The 17,340-nt window shown below is 37.6% G+C and overlaps 1 protein-coding gene across 1 annotated transcript in view; it reads left to right on the top strand.

Annotated features, from left to right (window-relative positions):
• LOC308503456 (uncharacterized protein) overlaps window positions 1-17,340 on the top strand; it is a gene marked incomplete at both ends in the record, with an annotated part of 63,975 nt that overhangs the window by 6,689 nt on the left and 39,946 nt on the right. Inside the window, 5 exons of the mRNA XM_081062736.1 lie at window positions 4,123-4,279; window positions 4,955-5,058; window positions 6,321-6,398; window positions 11,490-11,566; window positions 16,560-16,819. Coding sequence (XP_080918862.1) covers window positions 4,123-4,279; window positions 4,955-5,058; window positions 6,321-6,398; window positions 11,490-11,566; window positions 16,560-16,819 — 676 coding nt within the window. The remainder of the gene's footprint in view (window positions 1-4,122; window positions 4,280-4,954; window positions 5,059-6,320; window positions 6,399-11,489; window positions 11,567-16,559; window positions 16,820-17,340) is intronic.

Here is a 17,340-nt window from a genome sequence, read left to right as displayed (position 1 = left end):
AAAATGAAGAACATAATCAAATCAGCAATTTAGAAGGTAAGGTAGCATAAAACACCCAATTTGAACAGCAAAAGAAAAAAGAATCTAAAAAAATGAGGAGCGGTTAAGGGGCCTCTGGGACAACATCAAGCATACCAACATTTGCATCACAGGAGTACCAGAAGAAGAAGTGATGAAGAAAGGAATTGAAAACCTATTTGTAGACATAAAGACCGAAAACTTCCCTAACCTGGTGAAGGAAATGTATATTCAAGGCCAGGAAACACAGAGAGTGTCAAACAAGCTGAACTCAAAGAGGCCCACACCAAGGCACATCATAATTAAAATGCCAAAGTTTAAAGACAAAGAAAGAATCTTAAAAGCAGCAAGAGAAAAACAGTTATCTACAAGGGAGCTCCCATAAGACTGTCAGTTGATTTCTCAATAGAAACTTCACAAGCAAGAAGGGAGTGGCATGAAATATTTCAAGTGATGAAAAGAACCTAACTACAACCAAGATTACTCTACCCAGCAAAGCTATCATTTAGAATCAAAGAACAGATAAAGAGCTTCCCAGACAAGAAAAAGCTGAAGGAGTTCATCACCACCAAACCAGTATTACAAAGAATCTTAGATGGACTTCTTGAGGGCCAAAAAAACAAAAAACAAAAAACAAACAAACAAAAAAAAAGTTAAAAATATGAATAATAAAATGGCAATGACTACATATCTATCAACAATTACTTTCGATGCAAATAGATTAAATGCTCCAATCAAAGGCAGGGTGGCTGAATGAATAAGAAAACACAACCCTTACATATTCTGCCTACAAGAGACTCACTTCAGATCCAAAGGCACACACAGACTGAAAGTAAAGGGATGAGAAAATGATATTTCATGAAATGAAAACAAACAAACAAAAAAACTGGGGTAGCAATACTTAATACCAGTCAAAATAGACTTTAAAACAAAGGCTATACTGAGAGACAAAGAAGGATCCAGTTATCTCACTTCTGAGTATTTATTTGAAGAAAACAAAAACGCTACTTCAAAGGGATGTGTGCATCCGTATGTTCACTGAAACGTTGTTTACAATGGCCAAGATGTGGAGACAGCTGGAGTGTCCATCAATAGATAAATGGATCAAGAGTAGATGGAGACATGTATGTATATATATATATATATATATATATATATATATATATATATATATATATATATATATATAATGGAAATCATGGAATATTGCTCAGCCATAGAAAGGAATGGGTTCTTGCCATCTGTGGTGGCATATATAGACCTGGAGAGTATTGTGCTGATTGAAGTATGACAGTCAGAGAAAGACAGATGCAATGTGATTTTGCTTATCTGTGGAATCTAAGGAATAAAATAAAGAAGCAAACAAAACAGAAACAAACCCATAGATACTGAGAACACTTTGGTGGTTGCCAGATGGGAGGGGGGTTGGGGGTGAGTGAAAAGGGAGAAGGAATTAAGATGTAGAAATTATTTTTTACACAGTAGTCATGGGGATGTAGGGAATAGCATAATGAACATAGTCAATAATATTGTAATAACTATGTATGGTGTCAGATGGCTACCAGATTAATCAGAGTGATAGATGAGGGTGTTTGGGTGGCATGGTGAAAAAGGTTAAGGGATTAAAAAGTACAGTTGGTAGTTACAAAATAGTCATGGGGATGTAAAGTAAAGCATAGGGAATATAGTCAATAATAAGGTAATAACTATGTATAGTGCCAGGTGGGTACTAGGCTAGTTAGGGGGACCACTTCTTAAATTACATAAATGTTTAATGACTATGCTGTACACCTAAAATTAATATAAAATAATATTGAATGTCAACTATAATTGAAAATTTTAAAAAGGAAGGGAAAAGAGGTGAAGGGGAATAAGAGGTTCAACTTTCCAGGTATAAAACAAATAAGTCATGGTGTTGTAATGTACAGCATAGGAAATATAACTGTAATATTGTGATAATATAGTACAGTGTCAGATGGTTGCTGGATTTATCATGGTGATCACTTTTTTAGGTATATGTTGAACAACTATGGTGTACACCTGAAACTAATATAATATTGTATGTTAGCTATATTTTAATAAAAATGTTTTAAAAATTTAAGATAAAATAAAATATTTGATGAGACCTAAGTAAATAGATGATATTTCATATTCATGGATAGAAAAATTCAACATAGTAAAAATGCTAATTTATCTATAGATGCAAGGATGTTTCAATTCAAATGCCAAAATATTTTTCATGGAACTTGACATATTAGTTCCATAATTTATATGGAAGAGCAAAGGCCCTGAATAGCCAAGATATTCCTGGAGAAGAATAAGATGAGCAGAAATGTCCTATATTATAAAGCCTCAATAGACAAAGAAATGCAGTCAGTGCAGGGATAAATAAATTAACTAATGAAACTATCCAGGCTTGTTGGTACCTTTGTCAGACTTTTAAATATTGTTTCCATTTATTCAACTGGTAATATGCTATTTGAGCTTCTATTATTTCTTGAGTTAATTTTGTTAACATATTTTTATAAGAATTTGTCAACTTTGTCTTTTTTCATGTCAACTGGTATAATATTTTCAGAGTATTATTTTATTGTTGTTTTAATTATTGCTGAAGTTTTGTTCCTTTTTCAATTCCTGATATTGAATCTTTGTGTCTTTCTATCAATCTCATAGGAAAACAGGATAGTTAACAATTTTATTGGTCTCAGAGAACTAACTTTTGACTTTGTTAATCGTTTATTGTATTTTGTTCTTTCATTTCTTTTCTGTCCATTTTCTTATTATTTCCTTCACTTTTTTTTTAATTTATTCTGTTAGTTTTTTATAACTTAAGTTTGATAACTTATTAATCTGTAGCCTTTCTTTTTTTCTAATATAAGCATTTATGCACGTAAATATTCCTTCTTCCCAGCTTTTGCTTCATCCCACAAGTTTTGATATGTAGTATTTTTAATTTATTCATTAAAAAAGAGTTTTCCTTGATTCATAAGTTATTTGGGAGTATTTTTAAATGTCAAACTGTATGGGGATTTTAAAAAATATATGTATTTCTAACAAACTCATTTTCAAATGAAATGAGGATTAAGCGAAATAATGAGAAATTATCCTGGATATTGTAAAGGGTTATATAACACTAAAGTATTGCTACTATTCATAACTTATCTCACATTTATTTATTACTTGCAATGTTCCAGGCACTGTGCTTGTTAGTGGAGGTCAAAACTAAAAAGTGCTCATATTCTAGAGACAGCAGCAGAGATGAAGTCATCAACATACCGTGTGATAAGTGCTGGCATTAAGGGAAGCCAGGGTTCCATGGGAGTTTAGAGGGAGAGCACTTGACCCACACCCAGGGTTCAGCAAAGATCTGAGAGAAGATGATGTTTAGGATGAGTGTTAAAGGAGAAGAACTTTACTGTGGTGAGAGGATCTGGGTGTGTAGAGAACGGAAAGCTCTTTAAGGCAGAAGAAACTGTTTAAACAAAAGTAACAGTGTATCTGGAACTTTTGTGACAGGTACAAGTCATTCAATTCCCGTGAAGCAAGAGAGATGCACAATAGATTGGCATTTTAGACTAGTTAACCTGGTAGTGATGGGGTTGGCATGGGAAAGGTGATATAACAAGTAAAAGCAGAGAGCCTGATAGGATTGCATTGTGCTAATTTACTCAAATTTATGTGGATTCTTAAGGTATTCAGAAGCAACACAGATTGAACAGGTGACTATGAGATGTACAAAAGAAAGTGTCCAGCAAGTAATTGACTTATTGTTGTGAAGCTTACGAGAGTTCCAGGTTAGAAATTTAGATTAAGAAGTCACCAGAAATTATAAGAAGTAACTAGTACTGGTCAGTATAATTTATAGATAATAAATATAAGACCCAGAAAGGCCATTGGACCAAAGTTATCTACTCTTTTGTTTGTTCACTTATTTATTCATTCACTTATTCAGGGAATATTTATTAAATACCAGCTATGAACTGGGCATTGGATTAGTAGTTGGAATTAAAACCAAGAATTCCTCTTTTTCACAATAAGTAATAAAATTATCTTTCAAACCAAAAAGGCTTCACTCAAAATTTCTTGGGTGTCTTTGTTCAATAGGAAATAAATTCTGGGCCATCAGAGGAACTGAGATGGAAGCAGGTTATCCAAGAGACATCCACACCCTGGGTCTTCCTCCAACCATAAGGAAAATTGATGCAGCTATTTCTGATGAGGAAAATAAAACCTACTTCTTTGTAGAGGACAAATACTGGAGGTAAGAAGCAATAAGAATGATTTTATATGGAGCGTAAATTAGGAACATTATTTCTCTCTTTAAGGATATCCCCCACTCCCATCCTCTAACTTTCTTTAATTTTAAACTTTCTGATTATGAAGGAGAAAACTTATAGTTATTCAACCTCCTAGATATAATAAAGGGCTCTTAGAGTGCTTGATTACTGGGTCATATATCCAGACACCAAAAGACATCATGAGAGGCCAACTGAGGTACAGACAGTGGCCCTCAGATGAAGCTCATATGTGTCAGGCTGTAAAGACAAGGTCTACAGGGCAAGTGTGAGAGAGAGAGACAAAAGTTCATTTTTAGCCAAATGATTTAATTCACTTTGCATCTTATGTGTATACAGTCTTCACGCATTTGTGTCAGAGAAACATTTGGGCTGTACGAGTGTCTAGGCTTAGAAAATTCACCTCAGACATCTACATGGAATCTCTGTAAAATAGTGGAATGTCCTTGATTCTGGAGAAAATAGTATTTTATGTGCTGAGTTTTCAAGTCCAGGAAAGTCACATATTTTTGTAATCACAAAAATGTTAAACACTTCTTTATTCTGAGAATTATCCAGGATTCCACACTGGAACATCATACTGATGCATGGAATAGGGCCTCTGCACAATGTTTAAGTTTTATTTCTTTCACTTGTTATAGATTTGATGAAAATAGCCAGTCCATGGAACAAGGCTTCCCCAGACTGATAGGTGATGACTTTCCAGGAGTTGAGCCGAAAGTTGATGCTGTATTACATGCATTTGGTAAGATGACACTCATTTCATTGCCAATGAGGACACTTTGGGGCATTTTCTATCAAAATGATGTGGAGAATCAAAGCTACTTTCAAATCATTTTCAAATCGGTTTTATGTTCTTTCTACTCTAAATACCTAAAAAAATTAATTTTCTAATTTATCCAAATTGGTTTAAATTTTGTTTTTCTTGCATAATTTCCAAGTCTCTATTCCATACTTGCACCAAAAAACAAAAAAAAAAAATCAGAGGATACTTCCTCACACTATAAACCCATTATCTTTCAGGTCACTATGTTGGCATAAAAATACAACCATGTATGAGTCAGGTTTACTAATGGCTGGTTGTCATTTTCCTCTATCTCATCCTATTGTCCCTTTTCTCCTACCCCATCCCAAGGGGACTTGTCTGGCCTTTTGTTGTAGTCTGTAATTGTCTGCATTATATAATTTATGTAAATAAATAATAGCCCTCCTATATGCTCAAAATAGACAAAATTTGATTCCTCATTTAGTTTTGTCTAGTGGGAGTAAGAAATCAATCAAAAAGATCACAAATTAATATACAATTATTTATTATAATTTGTCATCTATTTGTTATTAAAGGAACGACAGGGTGGCAAGAAAGAATAATGTTGTGGGGAGATAAGAAAGTGAAACTTATTCTTGTTCTGAAGGAATTTTGGAGGGAGCTGCCAGGGCTTGACAATCATAATGCTCGTGAGGTTGATGATCTTGTTACTAAGATAATGACCGAATGTATGTGAAGCCAGAAGTGAACCTCTACTGTACTTTATCATTGGCCTAATTCTCTTGGGTCCAATTTCCTCCCAAGCTGTATTTAGGACCTAGTGGGAGAAGAGTGGATTGAGAAGAAAGAGGAGAATAAATTAAGGTTTTAAAACATCATAGAATTTTATCAGTTCAGAATTATAATTTAATATTTTATAATATTTTAGAGCACTGGCTTTGGAATCAGACAGATAACATGGAGTGCTTCCTTCATCTTTCATTAGTGGCATTACCCTGGGAAAACTGTAATATCTCCCTAATTTTCAAGTGTTTTCTCATCAGCAACACCTCACACATTTTTGTAAATGTAGGTGAGATAAAGCATGTAAAGCACTCAGAACAGTGCCTGGCACAGAGTAACCACTTAATAAGTGCCGTTCATTATTATTCATTATTAGCTCACGATTATTCTGAGTTTTGCAAGTTGTAAAATGATTTATTTGAAGAATGCCTCATTATCTTCCTCATCTATATTTACAGGATTTTTCTATTTCTTCAGCGGATCATCAAAGTTTGAGTTCGACCCTAATGATCGGGTGGTGACACGTATATTAAAGAGTAACTACTGGATATGTTAGGTGAGATATGGAGAAGACAGATTCCTTTTAAATGAATCTAATTATTATTCATATAATTTATTGTGAGTCAAAATGGATAATTTTCCAGCATGTAAAGTGCCCAAAGTAGATGATCCTTGCAGACATCTTCACATGTCATGCAGCATTCATCGGGACTGCTTCACTTGCTACTGGATTACATTGAATAGAATGGGAAATACCTGTGTACAATAGACAGAGACTGTATCTCCATGGGTGTTTCATTTACTGTTTAATAAAGATTTTTATTTTGGGCCTGTTCCTTACTTTCTAGAATAAAACTTATTTTCAATACAATGACCACACTGGACTGAGCATTTAGCAGATATTCTGCTAGTAAGTGTAGTAGGAACACATACTCCATGGATGGGCCATATAGCTGCCCCATACCCTCTCCCCTTCTCTCCACCAACACAGGATTTTTGTTTTTACCTCCCAAGTATAGTAAGTGTTCTTACATGTCTAAGGAAGAAAAAGCTTAGTCAACTGCTGTCTTGTAGAAATGGTTCTGGACAAAATTGGGAAATAGTATTCTAGAATATTGGAGCTTAGGAACATAGCAAATCATCTAGTCCATGTCATCATTTGCAGATGGGGAAACAAAAGTGGCTTGAAATCCAGCCATTCCTTTTTAACCCAAATGTTTCTTCAGTGGTGCTTCCTGACTGCCCTGGAAACTAAATTTATCGTATCCTCCACACTGTCTCATTAAAATATTCTCTTGTTACCATTTACTTGGCAGTTCCTGAGTGTTAAGACTTTGTGTGCACATACTAACTGTATGACATATACATATACAACATACCACTAAGTTCTTATCACCACTAGGTTATGCTTTAAACCATACCAGGTACAACATAGAAACTGGTTCATTCTTTTATTGATTTGTTCAAATGACAGGCACTCTCTTGGATGCAAGGCATAGGAAAATGAGGAAAACACATTTAATACCTCACTAAGTTTTGTCTAGTGGGAGTAAGAAATCAACCATAAAGATCACAACTTAATATATAATTATTTATTATAAAGCTGTAATTAAAGACATGACAGAGTGGCGAGGGACAATAATGTTGTGGGGCCGGGGAACAATCTGCTAAAATTTGGTTGTTAGAAAAGGTTTCTCTGGGATGATGATGTTGATGATGATGATGATAATAATAATAATGCATCTAAACACAATTAGCCAGGTGGATAAGTAGGAGGAGATACACCAATCTAGAAAGAGAAAATACAAAATAATGTCAAGGCTCAGAGGTGAAAAAAATCTCAGCATGTCCAAAGAGCTGAAAGAAAATGGATGCCTGATTAGAATGTTGGAGGGTGGATGTGGAATAAGATAATATAGACAGGTAGGAAGGATCAAATCATTCAGGGTCTTTCAGATGTGTTAAAGAGCTGTGTTTTATTTTAAGTGTATTATGGATTTGTTGAAGGAGTCTTTAAGCAGAGAAGCAACACAAGCCATTATATATTTTGAATGATTAGCTGTAGAGAATTCGAAATGATGTTGAAAGTTGGAAGGCAGGTTAATTTAAAGGACTATTACAGACGATGAGAGGGTGGCAAAAATAGGGAGTCTCAGGGGAGATGGAGAGATATGACTCAACTTGTTTTAACATCATTCAGATTTAATTATGGACTAGAGTTCTCAGGGAAAGAAAGGTATTAAGGATAACTCCTGGATTTCTGGCATGAGCACCTTCTTGGTTAGCAGTGGCTTTAACACAGTTTGGGGGAGACTGGAAGAGAAGTGAGTTTGGGGGAGACGGTTAAGAGTAAGAGAAATCATGTTGCGTTTTAAATTTAGAAATTCCTGTGAGATAACCAAGTAAAAGCATCAATAGACGATTAGATAAAAGAGTTTGGAGCCCAAAACACAGTAAATAAAACTGTGGGAGATTGGGGGAATCGCGGGAATCGATGAAGATATGTGGAGTGACTGCTACCACTTTGAGCTCAGTCCTTTACTGAGGCAGAGGGAAACAGTTCTTGATAAATTGCACAATGACTCCTAAGGCTCTCTGTGAATATCATAGACATCACTCTGTCTACATTTCACTGGTCAAAGAAAATTTACATCACCTCATCTAACACCAAGGACAAGTAAATGATATCCTGCCGTATGTCTGGCAAAAGAATCAGAAATATTTATTAGACAGTAATAATCATAACCAAAAAGGGTTTTTTCTGACAAAAACAATAGTAACATTTCTTTATTTTAAATATTTACATTATATTTTTTAAACTGGAAATACATGAACATGTCCCAAATTCTAAAAAGAAGGAAACGTTATTTATTTAGTGAAAAATTTTTTCTCCCTCCCATATTATCTCAGCAATCCAGTTCTCTTTTCCAGGGGAAAGCAATGTACTACTTTCTACTAATTCATGTATATGAGGTCTGAAAATTAAGTTCATAAACTTGTTGCAACGATGTTGCTAACTTTTTTTGATATCAGAAGGATTATTCATTATGAATTTGTATCAACTGGACAAACTGTTCACCAAGTTTACTGTTTGGAAGTGCTGAAAAGGCTGCATGAAAAAGTTAGATGACTTGAACTTTTCACCAACAATTCATGGCTCTTGAATCACAACAATGTACCAGCTCACATGGCACTGTCTGTGAGGGAGTTTTTAGTCAGTAAACAAATAACTGTATTGGAACACCCTCCATACTCACCTGATCTGGCCCCCAATTCTTTACCCAAAGATAAAGGAAATATTGAAAAGAAGACAGCTTGATGACATTAAGGACATTAAGGGTAATTCAATGACAGCGCTGATGGCCATTCCAGAAAAAGAGTTCCAAAATTGCTTTGAAGGGTGGACTAGGTGCTGGTATCGGTGTATAGCTTCCCAAGGGGAGTACTTTGAAGGTGACCATAGTGATATTCAGCACTGAGCTATGTAGTACTTTTTTTAAGATGAGTTCACAAACTTAATTGTCAGACCTCATATCTGTCCATTTATTCTATGTATTTATAAGTATGTCTATGAAGCTTCTTTTCCCCCCCACAAAGGTACATACTTTATATTCCCTTCTGCACTTCACTTTTTCTCAATATATCCTGGAGACTGTTCTATATCAGTAACAGAAGTTGCTGTATTCTATTAAATATCTACACAGTAATCTAGTATGCACATCTGTAATTTATTTAACAAACACTTATTCATGCACATTTGGGTTTGTTTTCAATATTTTGCTTTTAAAATCAATAACATAATTAATATCTTTTTACGTATGTCTTTTCACAGTTGTGAGTGTATGTGCTGAAAAGCTCTAGCACTTAAAAAAAAGAGCTGGAAAAGCAACTCATTGATTCGGTGAGATGAAGGATATGGACGATCCCTACAATGGCAACACACACAGAGAGATGGCATCAGAAATATAACCAAAATATTCCTTAGGACGATTTTGGTAGATTGACTTAATAAAGGGAATGCATTAGTTCACCAACTAACGAGAAAAGTCTCAGGGCAGTTTTCCATTGCATTTTAATATTTCCTCTGCTGTTCTTTTGGCCCTGCACTTAGAATGACAACTTCTTTCAGGGTGGATTTCTTCATGTGGCTCAGTAATTTCAGTCATACATTTCATCAATATTTTATTTCTATCTACCAAATAGGTTTTCTCTGATGTCCTCTGATTGAGTTCTCTTTGTTCATGGACCACAAAGAGTCTGTCACAGTGGAAAGAAGAGCAGGAAGACCATGACTGGCTTAAATCCCTGAAAGTAGAGGTGTGCTTAATCCCACATCCATCATGTTCTTTAGTGGGAGAAAAAAGAACAGACACCGAGGCAGCAACCTCAATGATTTCCACCAAGAGAGACCATGAGATGAGAAAGTATAAAGTGAGCACAGACAATCTTAGGAAAATGTTGGTGAAGAAAGTGCTCACAAAAAAGTTTTATTTCTTATGTTTCCAGGCTAGATTAGTGGTAATAATAAATGCCTTTATTTGATTGAGGGTAGGGGTAACGGGTGAGGAAAAGGACAACTTCAATTTACAGACTCTGTACAGGGTGCTTATACATGCAATTCATTTAGTTTCCATAATAACCATGGTAAATAGTATAGTCTTTCAATTGCAGAATTTAAGCTCGAAGGATAAACTTTCCCATGATTAGCAACTGGTGAACCGTCACACTACTGTACGTCCTGACTCTACTCCAGAACTTTCTTAACTTCAAAGATCTCACTCTTTTTGAGGCTAGGTTAACAGATCATAAATGAACATAATGCAGCTTAACTTTGTCTCCATTATGTTCTAGTTAATGTCTTTGCTTTTAAGGACAAAAAATTTGTTGAGATTGTGGTTCTTTGAAACTGCTGGGTTATCTCCACCAAGATGTTTCTGATTCTACAGACCTCCATATATTAATATAAAAATGGCTGAGGACAGAGTTAAGACAAAAATAGATCGTGACTTTGAATCTTGACACTGATTCAGGATTTACCCTCAGAACTGATGGGAAATTATTGAGTTCATGACATATTTTGCATGTTTGGAGACGTTAGACTCAACAATATTAAGTTGAATCCTTTAGATTCCTGAAGATAGAAGAAATCTGACTCATAAGGCTGACTCTATTATTTCCTCAGCTTTATGTGGCCTTTCCAGATCTGTTGTTTCTTCAGCATTCCCTGGTGCAGGTAACAGCACCACCTTCTTTCATCTTTGTCTTGAAATCACAATCAACTTTGACTTCTTATTTTGCTCATAAGACACATTCCCTCAGTTGCCATATCATGTGAATTCTGCTTGCCATATCTAGAGAGGGCAAAATAAAGGGCTTCAGCAGGAGAATGTATAGGATGAGGCAAACATGAGAAACATTACTCAATCTTTGTAAGTTTCTAACTATATGTTTGTGCACACATTGTTCCCACGCTAACCAATCTTTACCTTCTCCTTTACCTACAGAAAATGAATCATCTCTCAAAGCCTGGATCATTTTCGACCTTATCCATGATATTTTCTCACATAAAATCAACTTCTGACACAGCTTTGGCAAGCCTTGGAACCAATTTTGGCATGACTTCTTAGAGCAAGAAACTATTCTAGATGCAGGAGCCGATGAAGAGATTGAATCCAGTGGACAAAACACATATCAAGCAAATGAGGTTTGATGATCCCAGTAGGTGAGATCCCAATGGAGATCCCAGTAGGTGAGAGAAATATTGAGAACAATCTGAGATAAGCAATGCTGGGAAATCCAGGTAGAGAGGCAGGCAGAGAGCACTTGGGAGGTTAGATACCACTAGTAAGCAGGGTGCCAACTCCTAGTTTAAAAACAAAGCCCCAAATCACGAGGCAAGGCTGGGAGGTAGGATAACATAAATATGAGAAGACAAATCATAACTGGCCTAGTATCAGAACATGAAACTCTGAGAAGAAACTAAAAATATAAGTTACCCAGTCTGAAGCCAAGAACTATTAAACAGATTTGGCCTCCCACATTAGAACAAGACCGATGGTGAATTGGGGAGGATTCCCAGAAAGAGGTTCAGTGGATGTTTTAGTAATTCCTACCTCTAGTCAATTTTGGTTCAATCAATTGGAAGAAGTATGACTGCACCTGCGGGAATGGATTAAGTCGTTCTAGCTTTGGGGAAATAAAGAAAGGTGAGGTTGTGAACAGGCATAGACTGGAGTGGTGATGAGACAGGAAAGAAAGTAAGTAAATATAACCTGAGGGAGCTTGAAAATGGATTTTCCCCCCAGTTAAACCTCCAGATGATGCCTTGAGATTTTATTCAGATACCTGTGGCCAGATGCTCATCACACAGAAACGGAAATAATGTATGTGTGTTGTTCTAATCCACTAAGTTTGTGGTAATTTTAAATCTGTAATACATACCTCACAGAATGAGTTATGTGGCATCACAGACACATAATATTTAACCAGATAATTCAGGTCAAAATCCAGTTCTGCTAAAGAAGTTCTGAAAGCAGAAATGTCTCAACTCCTTTAGGAGCTCATAATCTGTCAGTGATATTCTTGACATAGAGAGTCTTAAGACTGATTTTGTCTAGGGTGAGCTCTAAGAAAAAAATGTTGAAGTGGAGAAAATTGGCCATTGATGCCCTTGTTTTATTGGAGATATCTTTCTCTTTCTGATTTTACTCACCTGTTTATCCAAGTGGCACTATTACACAGCATTTGCAGTCATTAGTGAAATTATGACAAATCTTATGTGTTTGAGTTATAAATGTCTGTTTCTTGCTACTGAGAAGAATTGGGGTGATGCGTTAAATATGCTTGCAAGAGACAGAAATAATAGAGTCAGAGCAAAACACACACACACACGATGGGGCGGGGGGGAGAGAAAGAAGGGGAGACAAAGAGAAGGGAAAATGTAACATGATGACAGGAAGAACAAGTGTGGGCAAGAATGTGTGAGCTACATTTGAAATGTAGGACGATGATCCAGGTATGAGCAGACCTAAGATGAAATCTGTGTATTGGTAGAGGGGGAAAGTGAGTGAGAAAGAAAAGGATCAAGGTGATATAATGCAAGACTACAACTGGTCCAGGACACCTAGGAAGCAACATGGAGATAAGGAAGGAGAGAGTAGCCTGGAGAGCAGTTTCATCCTAAACCCTGAGGGGAGACAGAAAACCTGTAAGAACTGCCTTTATGCCCCAAACACCAGGAGCAGAGAGATTTCAAGCTGGTCTGCCTAAGAAGCAAGCCCTGACTGCTCTCCAAGTGGAGACAGAGGTGCTTGCATGAAGTAGATTCCTGGAGGTTGGATGGCAATTGTACCTCCTCAACTCCTTCATTCTTTGATTAATTCACTCATTTAACAGGTATTCAGTGAGATCTTGTATAACAAGCAATATTTTAGGGATATGGGACAGAGAGCTTTACAGACACAGCTCCGCTCTTCCAGAGCTTATTTTCTCTGGAGGGAGACAAAGTAGTCAGCAGTCTATGTGATCCGATGATGTGGTCACACAACAGCCTAGACATCTGTCCCCCCATGCCTTTCCCTAGGAAAGGAAGGATTTGTGGAACTGTGCCTCTCTAGGATTGAGATTGTTACACCTTGTGTCTCTCCGCCTGGTCTTCAGATGAAGGGTTTGCAATCAAAGATTGGTAAGAGTTCTCATGGGAGAAACAACCTAAGCCAGACGGGACCCCTTCGAGACCCTCGATGAGCTGAGATGAGAAGAGGCTTTGTCATTCCTTCCCTCTGCTTGAGAAAAGCTGCTGCTGACTCTTGCCTCTCCCTCTCACCTAATTGTGAGAAAGGATCATTAGAGAGATAAGATCAAGCTCTTTTTGTTCAGCTCAAGGCGTTGTTTTACCTCGAGAGACTCCCCCCACCCCCTGGGAGGTACATACCACACCTGAGTCATCATGGGACTGGACGCCTCGGCTGTTTTGAGACAAATAATTGGATTTTGAAATCATTTTTTTCTATATGGTGTAAGAGTTTCACACACCGTGCCTTAAATCCTTAAATCTTGTGACTTCTTTGTCTATAATCAATAAATACCAACAGTCAGCCCGATTCAGGGCTCCAGTCTCTTGAGACTGCGAGTCCCCTGGTCCTCTGTAATTGAACTGTATTGAGTCTCATCTCTTTATTATAGCTTAACCCAAAGCTGCCTCTTCTCACCTCCCTACAGCCTTTGTTGCGCAGGACACAACACGATACCAAGGGCTATGGCCATAATGGGGAAGCACACAGAGCTGTGGGATCGTGTAGAAGGGCTTCCATCCCAATATCCAATAGTGTCAAGTCATGGGAAGCCACCAAGAGGAAGAAACATCTAAGTGGAAAACCAAAGAGCAATAATTGAGGAAGACAGGAGGAGGGAGGTGGTCCAGGCAGAGAAACAAGAGTGTGGAAGGTGTTTAGACCTTGTGATATAGAGCAGTGCTTCTCAAACCATCTATAGTAAAGGACCCGTTTATTAAATTTTCAATGAATTATGTAAAATACACTACAAAGGGAAAATAGAATGACAAAGATTTTAAGAGTGGCCAATTTTAAAATTATTAGCTTCAATAGACATAAATCACCCTGTCAAATTGTTAGAAAAACTTCTAAGCACTTATTCTCCATTTTTGTACCTATCTCATTGTAGAATAATGACAAAACTGTTCATGGGTCAACAAAGACATTTTGAGTAGCATTGGCCAATAGTATACAAATAAAGATATTCATTACAGAGAGGCGGGGGGGGGGGGAGGGGGGAATCAGGGAATTCTACTTCCAGAATTACTTTCTGGGGGTAGCTGGCGTTCAGACTAGTAAAAGTCAGGTTTAAAAATTAATCATGCACCTGACTGAATTATAACAGTTGAAACCTCAAAACCCCTAATTGTTAACACCAAGGCTAATATTCTGAAAGACACAGTGGTATCCCAACAAATGGAACAGGGAGAATTGGGAAAAGTTGGGCGAGGAAATGGGGAAAACTAATTTCCTTTTCTATGCCTTCTTCAAAGTAATTTTATCATTTGTCTCTGTGCAAATCTTCTCACGATAAACCCTCTTTAGTTCAATTTGATGGAGTTGATTATAAACATAAACAGAAAATCAAACAAAGCATAAAATCTCTCCTATGCCTTCTCTCTCTTGCTTTCTAGCTACCTCTTTGCACTTCAGGACTCAGCTCAGGAGTGACTTCCCTGAGATACCCGCTCCATTCTCATAGATGTGCTGCATATCATGCCCAAGCGGTCCCAAAATACTTCTCACAGTCTATTGTAACTATTACCTCAAATTTATTTCATATCAGGCTGCAACTTCCTTGAATTATTTACCACTCTAATTTACTCAGGAGTACAATAATTGGCATGAAGTCAGTGTTCAATAAATAATTGTTGAATGAATGAATAAATGGGTCATTTTTTAAGAAGGCAGCATGTAAATTAAGAACTGGTATACTCTGCTAAGAAACACACTGAACTACCCTGTACTTCATGCACACTACATTTCTTCAAAAACTCAGTAGACAAACATTATTTCAGAAAGGGTGACAGGAAAGGAATGACCTGGTTTCTCCAAGATTTAATCAAGGGAGGCTTATGGTTACTTACTGCTACATAACAGAAATAGCAACAACAATGACAACAAAAAACTCACTCCAAAACTTAGTGATAGATGAGTTATCAAGAAGCTGATTTGTAAATGACTTTATACAATAAAGCTTTTCCAACAATATTAACAGGGTAGTAAACCAAAAGTTTGATTATATAAGATATGTGACTTTAGGACACAATTTATCTCTCTTGGAAACATGACATTTTAGCAATTATTCTGAGAATCACATTGAACTCATGGTGACAATAACGATGCAGGGACACTTGATCACATGGCTGTATCTTCAGTAAGGCTCCAAGATTCATAAAGAAGATAATTCAATGTGTAGTTTATAATGTGAATTTAACTGAAAATAATACCTTTTTTCTTTTTTTTTCTCATTACACACAAATAATTAGTTCAAGAGTCACATTTTCTTTAAGAAGTTGAAACCCACCTCAAAGGATTTCACCCTGTCCCTTGAATCATTTCCCAATTTTTTTTCTAATGGAGATAACAACTCAGTCTTCCCATCTCTCATGAAAGAGGGTTTAATTAGGTGATTTTGAAAAAGATCTTTCTCAGTTCTAAGAAGCATCAGTATACATTGAGCAATGTATGTCAATGAGACAAGCAATGAAGTATGTATACATTGCATTCCTGTTTCATGCTGTCTTTATCATCCTGTCATAATATTTTCTCGGTTTGTTTATGTCCTTTTTTACTCCTAAATACTTCAGTGTGTATTTCTTAAAACAAGGAAATTTTCTTACCTATCCACAGAATAATGTTCAAATCAGGAAATCAACATTGATACAATAGTGTTGGGATGGTTTTTTCCTGCGAACACAGCAGTTAGAGGCTTTCCTGTCAAAAAAGTGTTGTGCGATCACAGCTGCTAGGGACAGACCTCCCCGGCACCCCGGCCAGATTGCCCCCCCAACCCCGAGGCCTAACCCTATAAAACAAAGCTCCTGACCCCAGTAAGTGCTCAGTCTTTGGGAACAATCCCACTGAGACTGCCGGCGTAATAAAGCTGTGTTCTCCCTGATCTCTCTCTGCCTGCCGCTTGAGTTTCTCAGTCCTCGCTGCTTTTCCGGAACTTTTGGTGCCCTGACCGGGAAGACCCAACTGCGCTGGCCCCTTGTGCCACCGGTGTGGGGCGAGAGGCGGGCCACGGAGCTACGGGAAGCCCGGGAAGGGTGTAGGCGTGACCCGCCGATTTTGGCGGACCCCGGACTGGGCTTTCCCTGGGTGACAGTGGCCCCCATCTCCCCAGCTCGACCTGCTGAGAGGGACCGGGGACAACCAGCCGGATCCTCCCGTCAGACCAGGTAAGGCCCGGGGCCATTGTCCGAGTCAGTCCTGTCCCATGTGACAGAGGGGAGCCTGATCACCTCCCGTAGGTTCTTATAACCTACCCAGGCAGGGACACCCATGGGAGGGTGTCAACCCGGTGTGTGAGTGACTGATTGTGGGCCTGAATGTTTGCTTCCCCGCCTTTGGCTATGGAAACCTGAGTAAGCTTCACCCTGATTCTCAGAGAGTGTCATTTGGCATAAAGGAGATTCACTCCACGGAGTGGCCTGGTCTGTAAATTGTTCTGTACACTTTAGCCAAAGACGCTCCTAAGTTCCCAGGAGGAACCCGAGCAGGGCAGCACCTGAGTAAATTCCCTTCCCCACCGTCTGCGACATCGTACACTATGGGAGGGAAGCAAAGTAAGCCTGCAGTCCTAGACTGCATGTTAAAGAATTTTAGAAAGGGTTTTGGCGGAGATGATGGAGTCCTCATGACCCCAGGAAAATTAAGAACCCTCTGTGAATTAGAATGGCCCACTTTTAACGTCAGTTGA

The sequence above is a fragment of the Rhinolophus hipposideros genome (assembly GCF_964194185.1).
Source record: "Rhinolophus hipposideros genome assembly, chromosome: 10".
Taxonomy (NCBI): domain Eukaryota; kingdom Metazoa; phylum Chordata; class Mammalia; order Chiroptera; family Rhinolophidae; genus Rhinolophus; species Rhinolophus hipposideros.
Note: the sequence above shows the minus strand (reverse complement) of the source record. Positions and strands in the feature narration are given on the sequence as shown.